Source organism: Cavia porcellus, unplaced genomic scaffold, assembly GCF_034190915.1.
Source record: "Cavia porcellus strain 051 isolate PalLab524CR breed Dunkin Hartley unplaced genomic scaffold, mCavPor4.1 scaffold_21, whole genome shotgun sequence".
Lineage (NCBI taxonomy): Eukaryota > Metazoa > Chordata > Mammalia > Rodentia > Caviidae > Cavia > Cavia porcellus.
Window position 1 is genome coordinate 37,910,462 of NW_026947504.1, and position 18,794 is coordinate 37,929,255.

Here is an 18,794-nt window from a genome sequence, read left to right on the forward strand (position 1 = left end):
TGGTCACTGTGCTGTTTCTTGTTATCATCAACAGAATTGGCTATATCATCAGATAAAGTATAATTGAATGTATCAGTACATAACAGAATTAATAGAAATGCAACTTTGTAGATAGGGTAGAGCTACAAAGACAGGTAGTAATCAAATCAGAATGGGTATTGTAGTGAATCACTGTCATTTTCAGTATGGTTGTCTATACTCCTCAACTTGATACCATCAACCTAACAGTTTTGAATAAAATCTGTCAATAATAAACAGCAATCAAACAAGTCAGATTCAACTAAGATCAGTCATGATACAACAGTATAAGTCATACAGGGATACGGATTGAGTTAATAGGAAATTAAAGATGACCACTGTGCTATGGCCTGATATTTTTGGGATAGCTGTCTGTGCCCTCAGATCTAGTGCTTATATACAAACTGGGACGGAACAAGTTTCAACCAAGCAGAGTGGTGTGAGTAATAAGGGTTTTAATTCCTGATACACTATTAGCAATATCTTCTGCTGTCTTTTTTAAAGACTATTCCTCCCCTTTCACTCTCCCAGGATGTACTGTGTATTTTTGGATCTCCCCAACACTCTCAGTTTTATATTGGGGGGGGGGCAACCTGCTGTTTACCTAAGTGTTTTCGAACTTTCTCACTCCTGGGCTGGATTTCTAGTTATATTTCTTCATTTATTAAAGCCTGTCTGTTCAACCTATCCATAAATACTGGTCCAGTTACCCCTATTACTCTCTGGTTCCCTATCACATCGAGTTCCATTTTCTCACATTTGATTTTGATCTATATAACCTTCTTCAGGCTAATTATATTTCCTATAAAGAGCCTCTTGGTGGACCCTACCTCTTGATCCACTCTGCCTGCAATTCTCTCTTTTTCCCCTTAAGTTAGTGTATCTAGGCCATTTATATTAGAAATTATATCCAACCTTCTCTGCCTCATTTCTGTTGTGCTCTTTTTCTGTCATTAGTTGTCTGTTTGTCTTCTTCATTTTGCTTTCTGCTCCATTCATTGTGGCCTCTCTGCCACTGTTTCTGGAATCCTAGTACTTTTCTTTCTCTTTTAGAATGTCCTGCAGTATTCTCTGTAGAGTTGGATTGGTGGTTGTGAATTCCGCCAGTTCCTCCTTATCTTGGAAGCATCTTGTTTCTCCATTAATTTCTAGGGACAATTGTGCAGGATCTATCAATCTTGTCTGGAGGTTATTGTCTTTCTTTTTTTTTAATTTTATTTAAGGACAAAAAGAAAAAAAAGCAGAGAAAGGGTACAAATTACACAGATTTACAGAAAAAAATAAACAGGAAATCACTAGTTAATGGATTACATTATTGTCATCTTAGAAATAATTGTTCAAGTTACAAAATTAAAGCTTATAAAGTGGACATTTCAACAGTGAGACTGCAAACAGTTCTGTTCAATGATCCAACAAAACTGAGTAATATTATTATTTATCTTATACACTTAAATATACATGCAGTTATATCGTTTAGAGCACTTTCTTTTCCTCTCTTTTGTACAATGACAATTACACATTTTGGATTTTGTTGCTCCCAAAGTTCTTATTACTTTTTTGGAAGAGAGTAGAACCAAATGTAACATAACAGAACAAAGACAGTCAAATCAAAAGGGTGGACATAATAGATAATGTAAAAGCATAATACAAGGTGATCAACAATGGTTATCATAATGCCTCCCGCTATCTCTAAAAGAATTGCCTATATCATCAGTTATAATAAAATTGAACAAAGCAGTAAAGAACAAAACCAACAAAACCAAAACATTAGAGACATTATAGGTCTTCAAAAGTAGATAATAGTCGACCAGAATGGGTGTCATAATGAATCCCACTATCTTCACAGCTGTTGCCTAAACTTTTGAACCTGGTACTATCAAGCAAAACAGAATAGAGGAACATCAGTCAAAACAAGATGGTGAGAGCAAAACAGGGCTTTAAATCAAGATAATGGAAAGTCAAAGTGGGTTACTATAATATATCCTGCTATTTTTTATTTATTTTTCCCTTAATTAAAAGGATAAAAATAAAAAAGTTAATAATAAAATGGAGATTGAGATAAAAGTGGCATAACAGCAAAACAGCGCAGATCAAAACATAACCATGTAAGCAAAATAGTGTTTCACCACAAGATATTCCCAGCATAAAAGTAGTAACCATATTGTCTCTTTCCTTGAAATCTTTGAGTATAACTTCGTATACCGTAGCATCAAATATATCAAAAAATGTAAAACCATTTAAGAGAATGACAGTATTACAGGGTATTTAGAATCAACTAACAGAAAATGAACAATGGTTTCTTTATAATCTCCTTGTCTATAAAAGTTTTTGCTTATACTATCATATATAATAAAATCCAATAAGATACAACCTGTTTAGACCAATGGAGACAGAAGAACAAAAGCTTGATGAGACTTCAAAACAAGATGATACTAAATCAGTGTTACCTATTAAGACGTCATTTTTTCCAAAATAGCTGGTCCTATCATCCAATCTTCTCTGCTTCATTTCTGTTGAGCTCTTTTTTCTGTCATTAGTTGTCAGTTTGTCTTCTTCATTTTGTTTTCTGCTCCATTCATTGTGGCCTCTCTGTCACTATTTCTGGATTCTTTGTATTTTTCTTTTTTAGAATATCCTGCAGTATTCTCTGTAGAGTTGAATTGGTGGTTGCATATTCCCCTAGTTCCTCTTTATCCTGGAAGCACCTTGTTTTTCCATCAATTTCCAGGGATAGTTGTGCAAGATATATCAATCGTGGCTGGAGATTATTATCTTTCAAAGCTTGAATTATTTCCCTCTACACTCTTCATGATTTGATGGTTTGTGCTGAGAGGTCTGCTGTAATTCTGATGGGTGTTCCCTTGTAAGTGATCTGTTTCTTGTCTCTGATGGCTTTTAATATTCTGTTCTTGTATTGGATTTCTGGAATTTTAATTATTATATGGCTGGGTGTTGCTCTGTTTGGGTTGTGGGTGGCTGTATGCTTCATACATCTGAGTATCTTTACCTTTTGCTAAATTAGGAAAATTCTCCTGGATTATTTCTGTGAGTAGGTTTTGTAGTTCATTTGTTTGTGTCCCTACTTCTTCTTTTATGTTCTTAATTCTTAAGTTATAGATCCTTTTATCATTTTCTAGTCTTTGAATTATTGCTGTTTGTTTCTTTGTTATTTTTAAGAAGTTTTTCATTTCATTCTCCCATATTACAAATCTGCCCTCCAGTTCAGATAATCTGGCTTTAGTTTCTTTCAAACTGTTATGCCAGCTTTCAATAGAGTTTTTAGTTTCCTGGTAATCTCTTTGAACCTGCTTCACGTCTTCTATGCTTTCTCTATTTTCTCCATCAAACCATTCTTCCCTCTTTTTCTGTTCTTCCATTCCACCATCTTCTTTTTCTTGGGGATGCTTAGCGTTTCTCTAACTATTCTGCTTATGTCTAGCTTCAGGTCATTAATAACTTCATTCCTGAACTTGTCTATGAGGCTCTGGAGATAGCGCTTTATATCTATTGGTGCTGTGTCTGCTATTGCCTCTTTCTCAGGATTGGGGGCCGAGGAGCCTTTCTTGTTGCTGCCTCTTCCCATATTCTTTGTTCCTTATATATGCAAGCGTATATAGGAGGCCCAGCTTCCTTCCCTGTCAGCCACAGTCTGATTGAATTGTGCCAGCTAGGTGTTCCCGCCCACCATAGCACACCAGGAAGTTGCAGACCAGGCAGCCTATGCGGGGCCCGCCCCTCCAGGTCAATCTACCTTCAGGTGCTGGGACCTGGGTTGTGCTAGCCTACTGGGTCTCAGCCAGCAGCGTCACATAGGCTAGGCACTGCTCACCACTCCCGCTTGAGAGGGGGATACGTGACTGAAGTCACTATAGCACCCTGTTCCCGCAAGTCTGCCTGGTCCCAGAATGTCCTCTGTTAGAGTCTTCTAGACCGTGGAAGAGTCCCAGTTTCTCTCACTCCCTGACGGTCAATGCACAGCTCCCCGCCCGTCCTGCTTTCAACTCCATTCACCGATTCCCGTTCTCAGAGCTTTCGCCTGTCTCTCTCGCTGCCGATCCAATGTAGACGCAACAGCAGCAGCAGGAAACCTAAACCACAGCTTCCAATGGTGCGGGCTCCAGCTTCCACACTGAGGCTTTTCTGTTCCTGTTACAGCTCCACGATTGCATTCCCAGTTGTTTTCTCTCAGCCCAGTTCGTTCTTGGGTCAGCAGGGCATATCTCCTCTTGCTTATGATTCCTTACTCTGCACCATTCCTGAATTCTAAGCTGGGTCTTTCAGAGAGCCTCCGTAGCTGCTGCTATCTGTTCTTAAGTTATAGATCCTCTTGTTATCTTCTAGCCTTTGTATTGTTACTGCTTGTTTCCTTGTTATTTTTAAGAAGTTTTCCTTTCATGTTCCCATATTGCAAACCTGTCCTCCAGTTCAGATAATCTATCCTTAGTTTCTTTCAAGCTGTTATGCCAGCTTTCAATAGAGTTTTTAGTTTCCTGGTAATCTCTTTGAACCTGCTTCACGTCTTCTATGTTTTCTCTATTTTCTCCATCAAACAATTCTCCCATTTTTTTCTGTTCTTCCATTCCACCATCTGTTTTTTCTTGGGAGGTGCTTAGCATTTCTTTAACTATTCTACTTATATCTTGCTTTACTTGGTTAAATACTTCACTTTTGAACTTGTCTATGAGGTCCTGAAGATATTGCTTTATGTCTCTTGGTGTCATGCCTGATATTGCATGTTTTGTGTCCTCATTCTCCTTTGCATTTACCTTTCCTGGATCAGTGTTCTCAGAATTTGGGTGGGACCAAGGACCCTTTCTTGTTGCCTTCTCTTCTCATATTTTTTTGTTCATTCCATACAGGTATATATAGGAGGCCCAGTTTCTTTCTTCGTTGGTTTCAGTTTGTCTGAAGTGTGCTGACTAGGTGTTCCCACCCACTGCATGTACTAGGAGGTACAGACCTTGGCAGGCTATGCTGGGCCTGCCTCTCCAGGTTAATCTACTAAGGCTTTACTGCATTAGGGTGCACTGCCAGGTGCAGGGACTTGATTTGGGCTAGCCTACTGGGCCTCAGTCTGTGGCGTCACCCAGGTCAAGCACTCCCCACCATTCCTGCGTGAGAGGGGAACATGTGACTGAAGTCACTGCAGTGCCTTGTTCCAGTCAGTGTGTCCAATCCCAGAATGTCCACTTTGGAGCCTCTTTGTCTATGGAAGGGTCCCTGTTTTTCTCACTCACCACAGGTCAATGCAGGGTTCCCCACCGGTTCTGTTCTCAATTCGTTTCACCGATTCCCGCTCTCAGAGCGTTCACATCTCCAATGAGTTGAAACTAGCGAGCTGTCCTGGCTGTGCCACTTCAGGTGCATCAGTGGCAGCAAATTCAATCTATGAGTTCAAGCGGCGGCACCGAGACTTTAGCTGTTCCAATCGTAGCACCCCGACTGCATTTCCAATGGGTTTCCCTCAGCTTAGTTCATTCCTGGGTCAGCAGGGTATACCTCCCTCTGCTTAGGACTCCCCACACTGCACCATTCTGGAATCTAAGCTGGCTATCTCAGAGAGCCACTGTAGCTGCTGTTATCTATCTGCCATCTTTTATCCAGATCCTTTTTTAGAGCATTTTAAGCAATTTTTTCCCACATAAAATAGATTCAATATTATACTTTTTTGTTTAGCTAAAGAGTTTATTTAACATGGTTTACATATACTGTTAAATACAATACTGGTTTTGTGTCTTTGACTCCCTGACTCGCCTTGGACTCCTTCCTTTCAGTCACCTTTGCCAATCTGAAAATTTCTGAGTGGTTCCTGGTTCTAATGCAAACCTTCTCTGTAGGTCTTGAGCAATGCGAGGTACCCTGGATGCTGGGGAAGTTGTGTGGATGCAGCCAACGTACTTCACTTGCAGAGACTCCTGACACAAACTAGATAAACGAGAATGATATGAGCTGGGCTTAGTGCATGCCTGTAATCCCAGCATTTGGGAAGCTGAGGCAGGAGAATCATTGCACATTCAAGACTGGGCTGGGCTACACAGTGAGCTCAAGTCCAGCCTGAACTGCAGAGTGAGACCGTGTCAAAAAGACAAGAATGACAGGGGGAGCAACAAGCCAGCTCTCTAGACATAGCTATGCCATTTGATTCAGTGCAATAGCCATGTGTGTTCTCACCTCTCTTTATGATGATTTTGTTTGTAGGAACTCCCCAGAGTGCTCCTCCTTCACCAGCTGGCTAAGCAGGAAGGTGCCTGGACCATACTTCCACTGTTACCACAGTATGTGTGTTTCCCTTAGAGTTACTAACATCGCAACCTCAGTTCTCCTGTGCGCACTAGTGTTCTTATGTAGAGGGTGTGGGTTTCCTCACTCTGTAAGTGAATAAATTTGAGTCTTACTCTTTTGATTACTCTGTTAGCCAGGTTTCTTGATGATTAACTCTTAATCATGCAAAATTTTTATTTTTAAGTATTTTTTTTCTTAAAAAATGAAACAGTTAAAATTGATATTTGAAAATTATTTGTCTTTTGGACTGGTGTACAGAGAGAATGAACTTTAAGATCTCTAGATGTTCTGTACATCATTACTATAAGAAAATAGAGGAAAAACGATCAAATATTTTCTTGTTTATCAATACTTTCCCTAGTTTTCCTTTACCAATTTCCTACCTAACAGTTTTAAATCTTATTAAAAATCCATTTTCCATGAATGATTACTGTAACATATTTCTTTTTGTTAGTTTTTCTGTAACATATAGCAGAAATTCATCATGGATTTTCTTCTGTGAAGAAGAGACAAGAATTCAAATTCCAAAACTCTTAGAAACACTCAGACGATATGACCCATCTAAGGTGAATACAACTTTAATATCAGCACTTTCACTTTTGGGGCAATTGCTTCAAAGCATATTTAATTTTGATTAACAGATATTTGAATAGTAAAAACACTTAATTTAAATGGAAATAATACTTGGTCTGGAACCTGTGTTAAAAAATTCTCTTTGAATTTTGTAACTTACAAAGAATGCATATGTAATGAGCCATTTAAATGAAAAAAAATGTTTATATGTGTTAGCAGTTTCAGAGATTTAAAAAGCTATGCCTGCCAGGCACTAGGGCAGAGCGGACAGGGATCCTAGTGCATGGGTGGTGCAGGACATCAAGGATGATGGGTGGTTAGAGAATCAATGAAAGTTTAAACTGACTCATCTGTAGTAATGGACACGTTAGATGTTGTTAAAAGAATTTCACAGAGACATTGAACCTCATATGGGAGGGTAAGATGCAAATAACACTTAGTCTGAATGCTGTAAGGAGTAGAATGAGCAGGAGAGGAACGCGGCTGTAGCAGGGAAAAGAAACCCTGAAAAGCAATGTACAGGAGAAGGGCTGCTGTTTGCCATAGAGGTACTCAATGAAGTTTACTATTGTACTCGTTTTTTCAAGTCTTTTTTTGTGCAGATTTGACATAGCAACTAAACGGTATTTGCCTCTAAATCCTCAGCCTTGCAAAGAATGTCTAAACTTAAGAGGTGGTCAGTGAGTATTTGTGAGTGATTACAGCCTCTGAATTACCATTATTCCTTCTACGCTACATTCAGAGACTCAGTATGCTTAGAGAGCTGCCTTGAAAATAACAGCAAGAGTCAATCAGACTAATTCAGTTTTCTTCTAGAAGCCCTGATGGAACCTGGTCATTTCATGATCCTTTAGACTTGATATAAACACAGGTGGGCCTGCACTAACCAGGTACCTGCTCTAGAAATGAGTGGGGTTTAGTAAGTGTCAGGTGACAGCAAGCTCTGCGTGCCTGCTTGTGTGTTATAAATGTGAAAGTTGGGCAACAGCCATTTTTCAAATACCGGACAGTTTGTTACTTTAATAACTGCCACTCATTTTGGTGATCTTTTAGTGCTGGAAAGGGTCCATCATGATTTCTCTTTCTGCTTTGGATTTCTGGAAAGGTTCAGATATAATAGGATGAGATGATCATGAAATGAAAAAAATATAGTGTCTCCAAACAAGAGAAGAATTATGAACCTGTTTCATTTAGCCTTTTCAGATGATGTTAACCAGCATCTGTGTTCTTTGCTGCCGTGTTTTATGTAAACCATTTATTAAACTTTTATGTTTCTTTTTGACTTGAGAAAAACTCCCAAGTCTTTTTAGGACGTAGGAGTTTCAGCCTCCTCCTAGTGTTCGTTTCACCTGGAGATTATTTTTCCGTTATCCATGGCTCTAATTCTGTATAGGAGATGGTGACTCATGTGCTTTTTAATGAAAATTGGAATGATAAATGTAAAAGTTCAAAGCAAGTTCATGAAAAGCAAGTACAGAACAGAGGTAAAATGAGACTTTTTCTCCTCTTTTCTGAACTCTGCTATGTGGAAGAAAATTTAGGATGCTGTATTTCTTTTGAAACTAGCACTGAGGAATAAAGATTACATAATATTGAGGTTAGCTCAAACCCGTGTGATTTCTCCTTACTACTTGAAATCTTAGGAAAAAAGCATAAAGTGTACCTGGTTTTGATATTGACCCAAATAAACCCCATTAAACACTAATTATTAGTGTGTTAGGGGTTATATAGCTTATGTAATTCTCATTTTTAAAAAATTAAGTTTATTGGTACATTTTAGATACTTGTATGAGATATAACTTGATTCTTTTTTTTTCTAATTTTTCCAATATCTTTCTTTCTTTTTTTGTTTCATTCTTACAAATGCAAATTTATACTTTTTATACAGTATTTGAAATGTAAAAATGATCTTTGTTAAAATACTTTCCTAGGTGATTTCTATAAACTTGCCTATCTTGTTTGAAGTCTTTCTTTTTTTCCCCACTAATGTATGTGTTTTTAATGAAGTGTGTTGACCTCTTTATTTATTCTTAATAGAAGTGAAACACAGATGCTGGTTATTATTTACCTGTGCAATTCTAAGATACTAGTAGTGAACTCGGTCAGCATTATTCTTAAAATTTATCTTGATTATAATTGTCCTTTTCATGAAGCCATTAAGGAAGTCTTTTAAAAAGATAGGGGATATAGCTCTTTCCAAAGATGATGTGTTAATTTCCTCCCTAAAATACTTTATAACTTGCACAAAATATTGGAAATTAATTGAAATATTGAAAACTAATACTTTATAATACTTATAATTGAAATATTGAAAACTAATACTTTATAATAGCTGAATTGCAGTTAGGAGATGAAATGTAACAATGTATTTTACATAAAATTATGTCTGGAATGGAAGTTTTAATAATGAAAGATTAGTAAGAAACTTGTTAAAATATGTTGGAGTATTTATTGTCTTCATATAAAGCTATACTGGTATGGTATGTTAAATGGAGTGATTTTCATGTTAAGATTTAGTAATTTGACGAAGAGCTGTATTATTGATGTTTGTTTTTGAAAAGCTGTTAAATTTCTTTCTCAGGCTGAGGTCACTGCCTTGATGTTAGCCATTCTTCTTACCTGGTAGTGACTTAATGTAGCCATAGGCAAAGTATCAAGCAGAAAGTCACTCCAGGGATCTGTGAATCTAAACATAGTCGTGTTAATAGCTCCTGCTCATGTTCTGTTATGTCATATTGCTGAACCGACCAAGAGCTAGACCCCTGGCAGTTATTTAGGATTTAACCACAGTACAGTAAATCCTAAAAATACTTGAGTACTTAAGTACTGTCTCCTCTTGCCTTTATGTACTGGTTAGGAATAGAGAAGTGTGGTGTTTGTTTGGTAAGAGAAAATACACAAAACATTTAGAACTCAGGGTACTTTATTTATTTATTTGGTGCCGGGGATCAAACTCAGGATCTCGCGTTTGCCAAGCAGGTACTTATGCTGCTGAGCTAAACCCCTGGCAGGGTACTTGATTTAAACTTGATTACATATTTTAGTTTCTTCAGTGTTTCTGGGGCTTGCTCCACTTAACAAAAAGCTTTTAAGTACCCATATATGTTAGATATCCTGCAAAAGACAGTAGTGAACAAAATGGACAACATCTGTACCCTCGAGGACATGATACTCTTGTTTCAGGGAGGTAGAGAATAAGCAGAAATTCTAATACATACTGACCTATCAGATTGTAACAAGAGCTATGGAGAAAAATAATGCAGACTAGACAGTAACTAAAATAGATTGGGAGAGGGCTTATGGTCTGCATAGAAGGTTAAGGAGTACCTCACTGATGTCACACTGCGGAGTCTAAGGGAAGTGAAGAAGTGAGCCAGCACACATCTTTCCTGTAACGGACTGCCCACTAAAGACCCCCGCTTGTCTAGGAATCTCAGATTTGACAGTTCCAAACTGCGCTGTTGATGTCCTCCTAAAATTCTTTCATCTTTCGCCCTCCTCATCTCAGAATTGACATCAGGGTCCCTTCAGCCACTCGTATAAAACCTGTAGGACTTGTGGCTTTTCCTTTCATCTATAGGTTGACCTTTCCAATAGGTCTACTTTCAAAATACCTCTCTAATCCAGCTTGTCTCCATATTTAGTGCTGCTGCTTTGCTCAAGGCTACCATCATCTGTCACCTTGACTGTAACAGGTCCCTTTGCCTGTTCTTCTGGTTTCTGCTCTTGCAGCCTGATAATCTAGTCTCTGTCTAATTCAGATCCTGCCACTCTGCTGCTCAGAACCTTTCAGTGGCTTCCCGTTCCACCAAAAATATTTCCACTTGATGTAGCATTCTGGGTTGGCGGTAGTTTTCTTCCTTTACTGTAAAGATGATGTACCATTGTCTTTACTTTCCATTATTTCTATTAAAGAGCCAATTTTGTATCATATTTTTGTTCCTTTGAATATTTGTATGTGGTTTGCTTTTGTATATCCTCATCATAGGGCTTTTGTGTGTCCTGATTATAGGGCTTCTTGAATCTATAATTCAAGAAATTTTTGTTTTAGAAATTCTAAATTTCTTCAGCTGTTGCTTTAATTCCATCCTATCTCTTCTCTTACTGTTGGTTTTCAATTTCATGTATTATCAACCTTTCCTTTGTATCTTATATTGTGCTGAGACCTTTTCTTTATTATCCCATCTTTTCCGTTTTTGTGTATCAAACCTGGATATTTTTTACTGACCTGTCTTTCATCTCGCTAATCTTCTCTTCCATTGTGTTTAGTATCTCCTTGAATTCTGTTGGATTTATTCAGTTTTAGAATTTCTACCAGACTCTTCTTTGTAAATTCTAGTTCTCTTGTATAGTTCTCCATCTTTTCATTTATTTGCTTTTTTAACTTTATTTTAAAGAGAATAAAATCAAGCAAAATAAAACAATAAAACCAATCAAAACAAAACAGAATGATACTGGGTTTCAAAGCAAGATAATAAATCAACAGTGGCTACCATATTTCATGTTGTCCTCAGAATAGCTGTCCATACCATCAGACACAGGAAAATCAAATAAAACAGAACAAAATAGAACCAATAAAAACAAACCAATGAATGCAATACAGTACTTCAAAACAAGACACTAGCAAATCCAAAATAGCCACTGTAACATATTTTGTTATCTTTGAAACAGCTGCCCATGCCATCAGATATAATAAAATGAAACAAGGCAAAACAGAATAAAGTCAAGCCAAACAAAACAATGAAAATGATACAGATTAAAATAATATAATAGGGAATTAACAATGGCTAGCACTTTCAGAAGGAGATCCCCCATAGGTGCTATACTGTGTATTGTTATCCTGTAATAGATGATCAGATTACCAGCTTTAGACCTGCAAAGTCAATGAAAACTGTTGCTCCCAGGGGTGGGGAGCCTTGGCTCTTCTTGAGGGGCTGGCGTCTGGTTGTCCTCCCTGTGGCCCACACATGGCACCAATTCACAAGAAGCGGCTGACTTTTTGCTATGGCCCTTGAATGGTCTTCATTTGTTTTCTTAAGCATATTAATCATAATTATTTAAAAGTTTTGTTTGGTGACTGTAAAGTGTTATTTAGCTGTGCGTCCTATTTTTTACCTTCTCTTTTTGACTTTGACCTCATCTTACTTACTGCTTTGCCTGGTAGTTTTTGACTAAATTTCAAATATTTTATGTGAAAAATTAAGGAGTCCGTGGATGAGATGATAGCACCTTTTTATAGAGGATGTAGCATTCTGCATTTTGGACCTGGTTTAGGTCTGTTTACAGACTGTTGTTACTCTTAGGGCTCTGGGAGACCCTTAACTCCAACATCACAGCCCCAGTACCACAAGATAACCTAAGAGCTTTGCTTAGTTTTTTAGCCTGCCTGCTTCTGCTGCTTTCTGCTTAGTTCTTGTCTTTTCCTCTTGGTTTTTGTGCTGCTGAGATATTTAAGGGGAGATTGCATCTGAATTTTGGGCTCACTTCTCTAGGACACCTTAAATGCCCTCTGTCTCCTCTGTCCAGGGAGACTGCAGGGATTCTCAGCTACTACTTTTTACTGCCTCGTATTCACAGCTGGGGAACTGGCAAACTCCTTAAAGAAAGAGGCCACCAATCTGCATGTCCTTGTCTGCCTGTGGTGTTTTCTGATGTCTTCAGTAATTTATTTGGCCAATTTTCCAGCATATAAGCTTGTTTTTAGTGGAAGTAGATCTGATGCAGGCTCTTCTGTTGTGGCCAGACGTGGAGGTCTTTCGATGCACTTAGAATTGAGTCTGTATTTCTTCCCTTTGACACAAAAAACTTGCCCTTGCCTGTCTCCTCTTTCGTACGCTTCCCAATCCCACTCTGTGCTAAACACTTAGATTTCTGTTTTCATTTAATGTATTAAGCTTCCTTCTGCCTTAGGGACTTTGCATTTACCATCTCAATTGCTCATCCTAAGATTTTTACACAGTTGGCCTCTTGATATTATTTTATCTTTCATTTGATACATTGTAAGAGGTTTCCCTCTAAGATATCCCCCAGTTACTGTATTTACTTACTAAATTTCCATCTCCTTGTACAATGTAAGCTATGTTTCTGCCTTGTGTAGTAAATTCTCAGTGAATACTAACCAAATGAATAAATGAATAAATGAAACAGGTACTGATTCTTAAGGAATTTTTCAAATTTTGCTATGCAAACCTAAGTGGAACATAAAGAATCATGGCTTTCTTTGCTTTAGTAGTATTTTTATATGGAATAGTCTAGAATATGCAACTTTTTTGCATTTATGGTATAACGATGATTAATATGGTATTCATATTGATAATCTGACTTATTTTCATATATGTATATATTAGGATATATTATCCTGATTGTGTTTTTCAAATGCTGTAGAAATACATAGTTTGTATGTTATCACCCAAGATGTAACTAATTAAAAGTAATGCTTTGACTGTGTTTTTGGACTTATATAAAATGGCTTTTTTTAAAAGTGATATTTTATGTTTTTATTTAATAGGAATGGTTTTTAGGCAAAGCGTTGCATGATGAAGAATCTACAATAATTCACCATTATGCCTTTTCTGAAAATCCTACGGCTTTTAAATATCCAGATTTTGCTGCTGGCTGGGCCCTGAGTATTCCGCTTGTTAACAAGTAAGAATTTTTATTAAGAGGTTTTTTTTTTTTTTTTTGGTGGATCAACTTTTATTCCGCTGAGTTCTGTTAGTGATGGATCTCAGAATCACAAATGAGGTTTTCAGCCTTAGGCATTGCGTGATAGAATGGAACAAGGTGACCAGGAGCCAGACCCATGAGGGTTGGCTTCAGCTCTGTCACTTGTCCCTCAGACACATCACTCAATTCTATTTCTCCTTCCTCTTCCTCACTTGCAAAATAAGGCAAGTAATAAGTTGTGAGACTAAGGGAGAACAGGTAAGTCCTTTGAGAACTGCGCAAATATCATCGTTGTGAAGGGACCTGGTTTGTTATTGCTGTATCTTTGATCCCCAATAAGAAGATGGATCAGTAATGTGCTGGGGTTGAGAGCTGATCGTTAATCATGTATGTGTGTCCGTACCCTGGCTAGGCAGGAGACAAGGCTGGTGAAAGACACTAGAGGTAATCGTTTCACACAGCAGAGCCGTAGTGATGCTGTCTTAGAGGTGGAGAGTGAAGATGATTAAGTTGTAATTCAGGAGATATGTAGTTGTTGACAGGCCGTTTTTAGTTTGAATTCTTCAGATTATATATTTTTGTCCATTGGAGAATGAAAAGCTGATAAAACACTGGTGATGTTTGCATCTTCAGATATAATTTCACATTAAATATCCAGTTTCCAGGGTTTGGAGCTTGAAAAATGTGGCAAAAGATACCTTGTCATTCATGGCCGGCTAAAAGTTCTTCCCCATCACCTTCACAGTGGAAAGTCGGTGCAGTGTAATGTCCTCCTTCCCGGTGTGAAATCTTTGCAGCCCTCCACAGCACAACCACTGAGGGTGGCTCAGTGCTGCGGTGCTTGCCTAGCACGTGGGGCCATACATTCTGCTTCTAGCACCACAAAGAACAAACAAACTCACTATCGGAAACAACAGCAAAAATCTGTACTTTTTAAAATTTATTTATAACAGATTCATCAATACATAAAATTATATATATTAATAAGATACAGTGTGATGGTTTGATATATATATATCCAATATATGCTCTATGAAGCAAGTTACATGCATCTATCTCTTATCTGTCTTCTCATTTATGGTGAATCATCCAAAGTGCATTTTTTAGCTTTTCAAAATGCAGTACGTGATTACCTATAATCGCTGTTCCACATAGTCAGATCAGAACTTCTTCCTCCTGTCTAACTGTAACTTAGTACCCACTTTCCAGCCTCCCTCCCGTCTTCTTTCCTCAGCCTCTTGTCACCACCATTGTACTTTCAACTTTGATGAGACCAACTTTTCTTTTTAAAGGTCTTGTTGCGTGTTCCAGGCTGGCTTTAAACTTACTATGTAGTCCATACTGATCATGGCAGTCCTCCTGGTTGAGTGTCTTAGGTGCTAGAGTTACAGGCATGCCCTACCCCAGGTGTCTTCAAGACCGGATTCCACATTTTGAGTGAAATCATGAAGTACTTGTCCTTTTCTTTTGGTGCCTGGCTTATTTCATTTGGCATAATGATTTCTAATTCCAGCCATGTTGTTGCAAATGGAAATATTTCATTCTTTCTATTTTTTAATTGCTTAGTAACATTCCATGCTATAAACATACCATGTTCCTTTATCCATTCGTCAGTTGATAGGCATTTAGGTTGTTCCTATTTTTTGTCTATTGTGAATAGTGCCGTGGCCAACATGACAGTGCAGATGTCTCTTCAACATACTTGATATCATTTCCCTTGTGTAGAGGTAGCCTGCAGCAGGGTGGCTGGATCATCTGGTAGTTTTCTTTCTAATTTTTTGAGGCCTTGCCGTGTTGTTTTTCATGCTGTTCTAAGGTACGTGTCCACCAACAGTGAGCATGGTTCCTTTTTTCCTACATCCTCACCAGCACTTCTTGTTTTTTATCTTTTGGCAATAGCCATTCGTATGTAAAGGAGATACTATCTCATTGTGGTTTTAATTTGCAAGGACTCTCTTTCCCAGCCTAGATCAAGTACCCCTGTAGTCATCTGCAGTTTCCCGTCTGTTCTTGGAAGGATTAGGGAAGAAGGGTCGGGAAGACAGACAGAGATAGTTGCCGTTCCCTCTCATCCTCCACTGGTTTGCTGACTTTGCTTTCCCCAGGCAAGAGGATAATGTGCTTTACCTTTCAGCAGCCAAGGTTGTTTATTCTCAAAGGACCAGCTTTGGTGTGTAGCAACTTGAAGGCCAGGAGTTTTCAGGATACACACTTTTTATTGCTTTGTCCAGCAGTTTTGTATCTGGGGCACAGTTCAGCTTCCTTTGTTTAGTCCAGACTTACAGAACAGAAGCTCTGAGCTTCACATGCTCGACTGAGTCCCTATTCCTTGTCCTCTTAAGATTTTTTCCAGCTGTGGCTGGAGGCTCTCCTAGTTCTTCCTCGTGTGCTTTACTTTGCTTCATAGCATGGAAATACCTAGGTGGAGTTTCCTTGGGAAAAGTTTCCACGTGGCTGCTGCTTCTCTGAGATTTTTGGTTGTTGTTCGTTTGTTGTAGTTCTCAGGCTTCAACCATAGGCTTTGTTCATGGTAGGTAAGGGCTGTACCATTGACCTACACCCACAGCCCTGACTTGGGGCTCCCATTTGACACTAATCCCATTCATGAAGGCTACACCTCCATGACCTAATCATCTTCAGAAGCCCAGAGCTCAACCTCCTTAGGACATCTTGGTGGTTAGATTTCAGCATGTGAATTTTAGGGGATACAAACACTCAGATCATGACAGTATGGTGTGAAATTCAGGAAATTCTGAGCACTTCTACCATCATTTTGACATGATACAATGGACCCTTAAGTTACAACTATGTGAGGACATATGAACCACTTGGGTTATGACTGAACTTTTAGGTTTAATTTACAACCAAAGTCTTGTGTTAAGATTTGAATGATGGCAGCTTATGCAGTTGTACACTAAGACTTGTGATGCCAGAAAGGCATACATAGGCATCAGTCTGAGCCCAGATGCATGGGTTTGTGCATGTGACTTTGGTCAGTGATTTATGTCATCACTACCATTAGTGCTATCCAGATGGCCCCAAGAAAGCTAGAAAAGAAGCTAAGGAAGGGAGTGAAGGTAAATAAACAAATCACAATCTAAGAGAAAAGAAACTGTGGAGAACATGAGAGTGGCATTTGTGTGACCCATCTTGCTAATATGTACAGCATGTGGGAATGCACCATCTTGACAACCTTACAGAGAAAAGATTTATATAAGGAAGCTAGTGTTGCTAAATGTGTTACTCAGATTAGTGAGTCACAATGAACTGTGGTAGGTGAAGTAGAAAGTCTTTATTAGTGTGTATAAATGAAAGGCAGATGGCAGGTTATAGCCTATCTGAGCCTATGATTTGTGGAAAAACTAGGGCTATAAATGCAGATCTCATAAAGGATTATGCATCAATGAGTGATAATGGTGTAACACTCTGTGGTGGTAAGGACTAGTTTCAAAGTTTTAAAGTGAGAACGGGAGTTTTTAGTATAACTAGCTTGATGAAGCAGCCAGTGCTGATAAAAGGGCTGCTGAAAATTACATACACCGCTTTGAAACGATGGCACAGAGAAGTGGATTTTGCTCTTATCAGATTTTCTGCTGTAATGAAATTGGTCTTTTCTGGAAGAAGACAATGCTTACGAGAACATACATTACTCAGCTAGAGGAGAAAATGCCAGGCCTGTACAAGCCTGTGAAGGAGACGCCAGCCTTATTGCTATCTGCCAGTGTGAGTGGTGACCTCAAGATAAAGCCTTTCTTAGTTTATCACTGTGAGAGCCCTTTGTGATTTCAGAAAACATAAAGTCATGAATAATAGGCCAGAGGACATGTGGAGACCTAAAGGCAAAAGATCTGGGTAATAAGAATACTTTTTTCTTGAGTGGATCAGGGAGGCTTTCTGTCCTACTGTTAAGAAATATCTAGAGGACAGAGGTTTAGCAATCAAGGCTCTCCTCATCATGCATAGTGCTCCTGCTCATCCGTGAGATTTCAGAGAGGCATTGGTGAAGAATTCCCGTCTCTCTCAGTTGAGTTCCTTCTACCTCATACAACTCCTCTACTGCAGACTATGGACCACAGGTTATAGCTAACTTTAAGAAGCCATATCCCAAGGAACTGTTCCTGAAGTGCTTCCAGAGGGTTTTGAGATATGGATTTAACCCTTACAGAGCCCTGGAAGGAACATTACAGCATCCTGTTCTGTGTAGAATTAGTTGAAAAATCCTGGACCAGTGCGTCTCTAAGAAAAAAAGTGTGGCCAGGATTATACAGGAGAGACTCTGAAGGCTATGTAGAGGAGCCTGAGCCTTCAGTTGACACTGCACTGATGACACTGTCACTACAGCGGAGTCCACATGCTTGCTAGTAACAGTGATGATGTTGAGTGTTGGAGAAACCTGCAGAGGAGTTGTCTACAGAGGAACGTTACTGACTTTTGGCTGAGCAACAGAGAATGGCAGCTGAGGAGCTTTCTGAAGAGGAACAGGAGTACCAACAGTTAGTTCAGTAAAGGTCCTTTTATGAAGTATGGGAAACCCTGAAAAAAATGGACAGAGCTACGAACATTTATAGAGAAGACCCTACAGAGAGAAAAAGCCAGTCATTGCATTCACTTGTTTAGTGACAGTGTCATGTCATACTGCAGAAGAGTGTTACAAAAAAGACAGAAACAGGCAACTTTAGACCAGCTTTTAGTTCGGAAAAGGTTGAGGCTCTGTGAGCCAGATGTAGGTCCTGATGGGCTGCAGACTCTCCCAAGGGGAGAGAGGACACCAGAGAGCCGGATCCCCGATGTTCTCATGGAAGGGGACTCTCCTTCCAACACTAACCACCTCCCATTCCATCCTCCCTTCCTGCAAGCCAAAGCTGTCCACCTGAATGGTGAGTACAGTAGGAAACTGTTTCTGGTAAACTAGGCACACTTTATAACTTTTTGGTGAATATACTAGGAAAATTATTGTGTTTCTGGTAAATTATGCACATTATATAACCCTTTTTTATTATGAAAAGATTAGTCAAGAGATGCTTTGGGAGGCTCAGAATGCATTATGGGGATTTCCAATATATCTTAGGGAAAAATAGTCTTAGCAACCAACTTGAGTTACAGCCCACCCTCATGAATGAATTGAGTTCTTAAGTCAAAGGTGTATTGTAGGAGAATGAGACACTAGATAACCTGAATTTAATTTTATCTGTTTTATAGCACTGTTCAGTGACCAAAATCTGTAGAATGTTTGTAGTTAATTAATACCTTACTTC

General features: G+C 38.7%; 1 protein-coding gene across 2 annotated transcripts in view; it reads left to right on the top strand.

Annotated features, from left to right (window-relative positions):
• The window catches only part of B3glct (beta 3-glucosyltransferase), a 124,231-nt gene that overhangs the window by 51,912 nt on the left and 53,525 nt on the right, over window positions 1–18,794 (top strand). For both annotated transcript variants that reach the window (XM_063232582.1, XM_063232583.1), the window contains exons 5-7: window positions 6,217–6,293; window positions 6,755–6,866; window positions 13,382–13,518. In XM_063232582.1, the coding sequence (XP_063088652.1) occupies window positions 6,217–6,293; window positions 6,755–6,866; window positions 13,382–13,518 (326 nt within the window). The remainder of the gene's footprint in view (window positions 1–6,216; window positions 6,294–6,754; window positions 6,867–13,381; window positions 13,519–18,794) is intronic.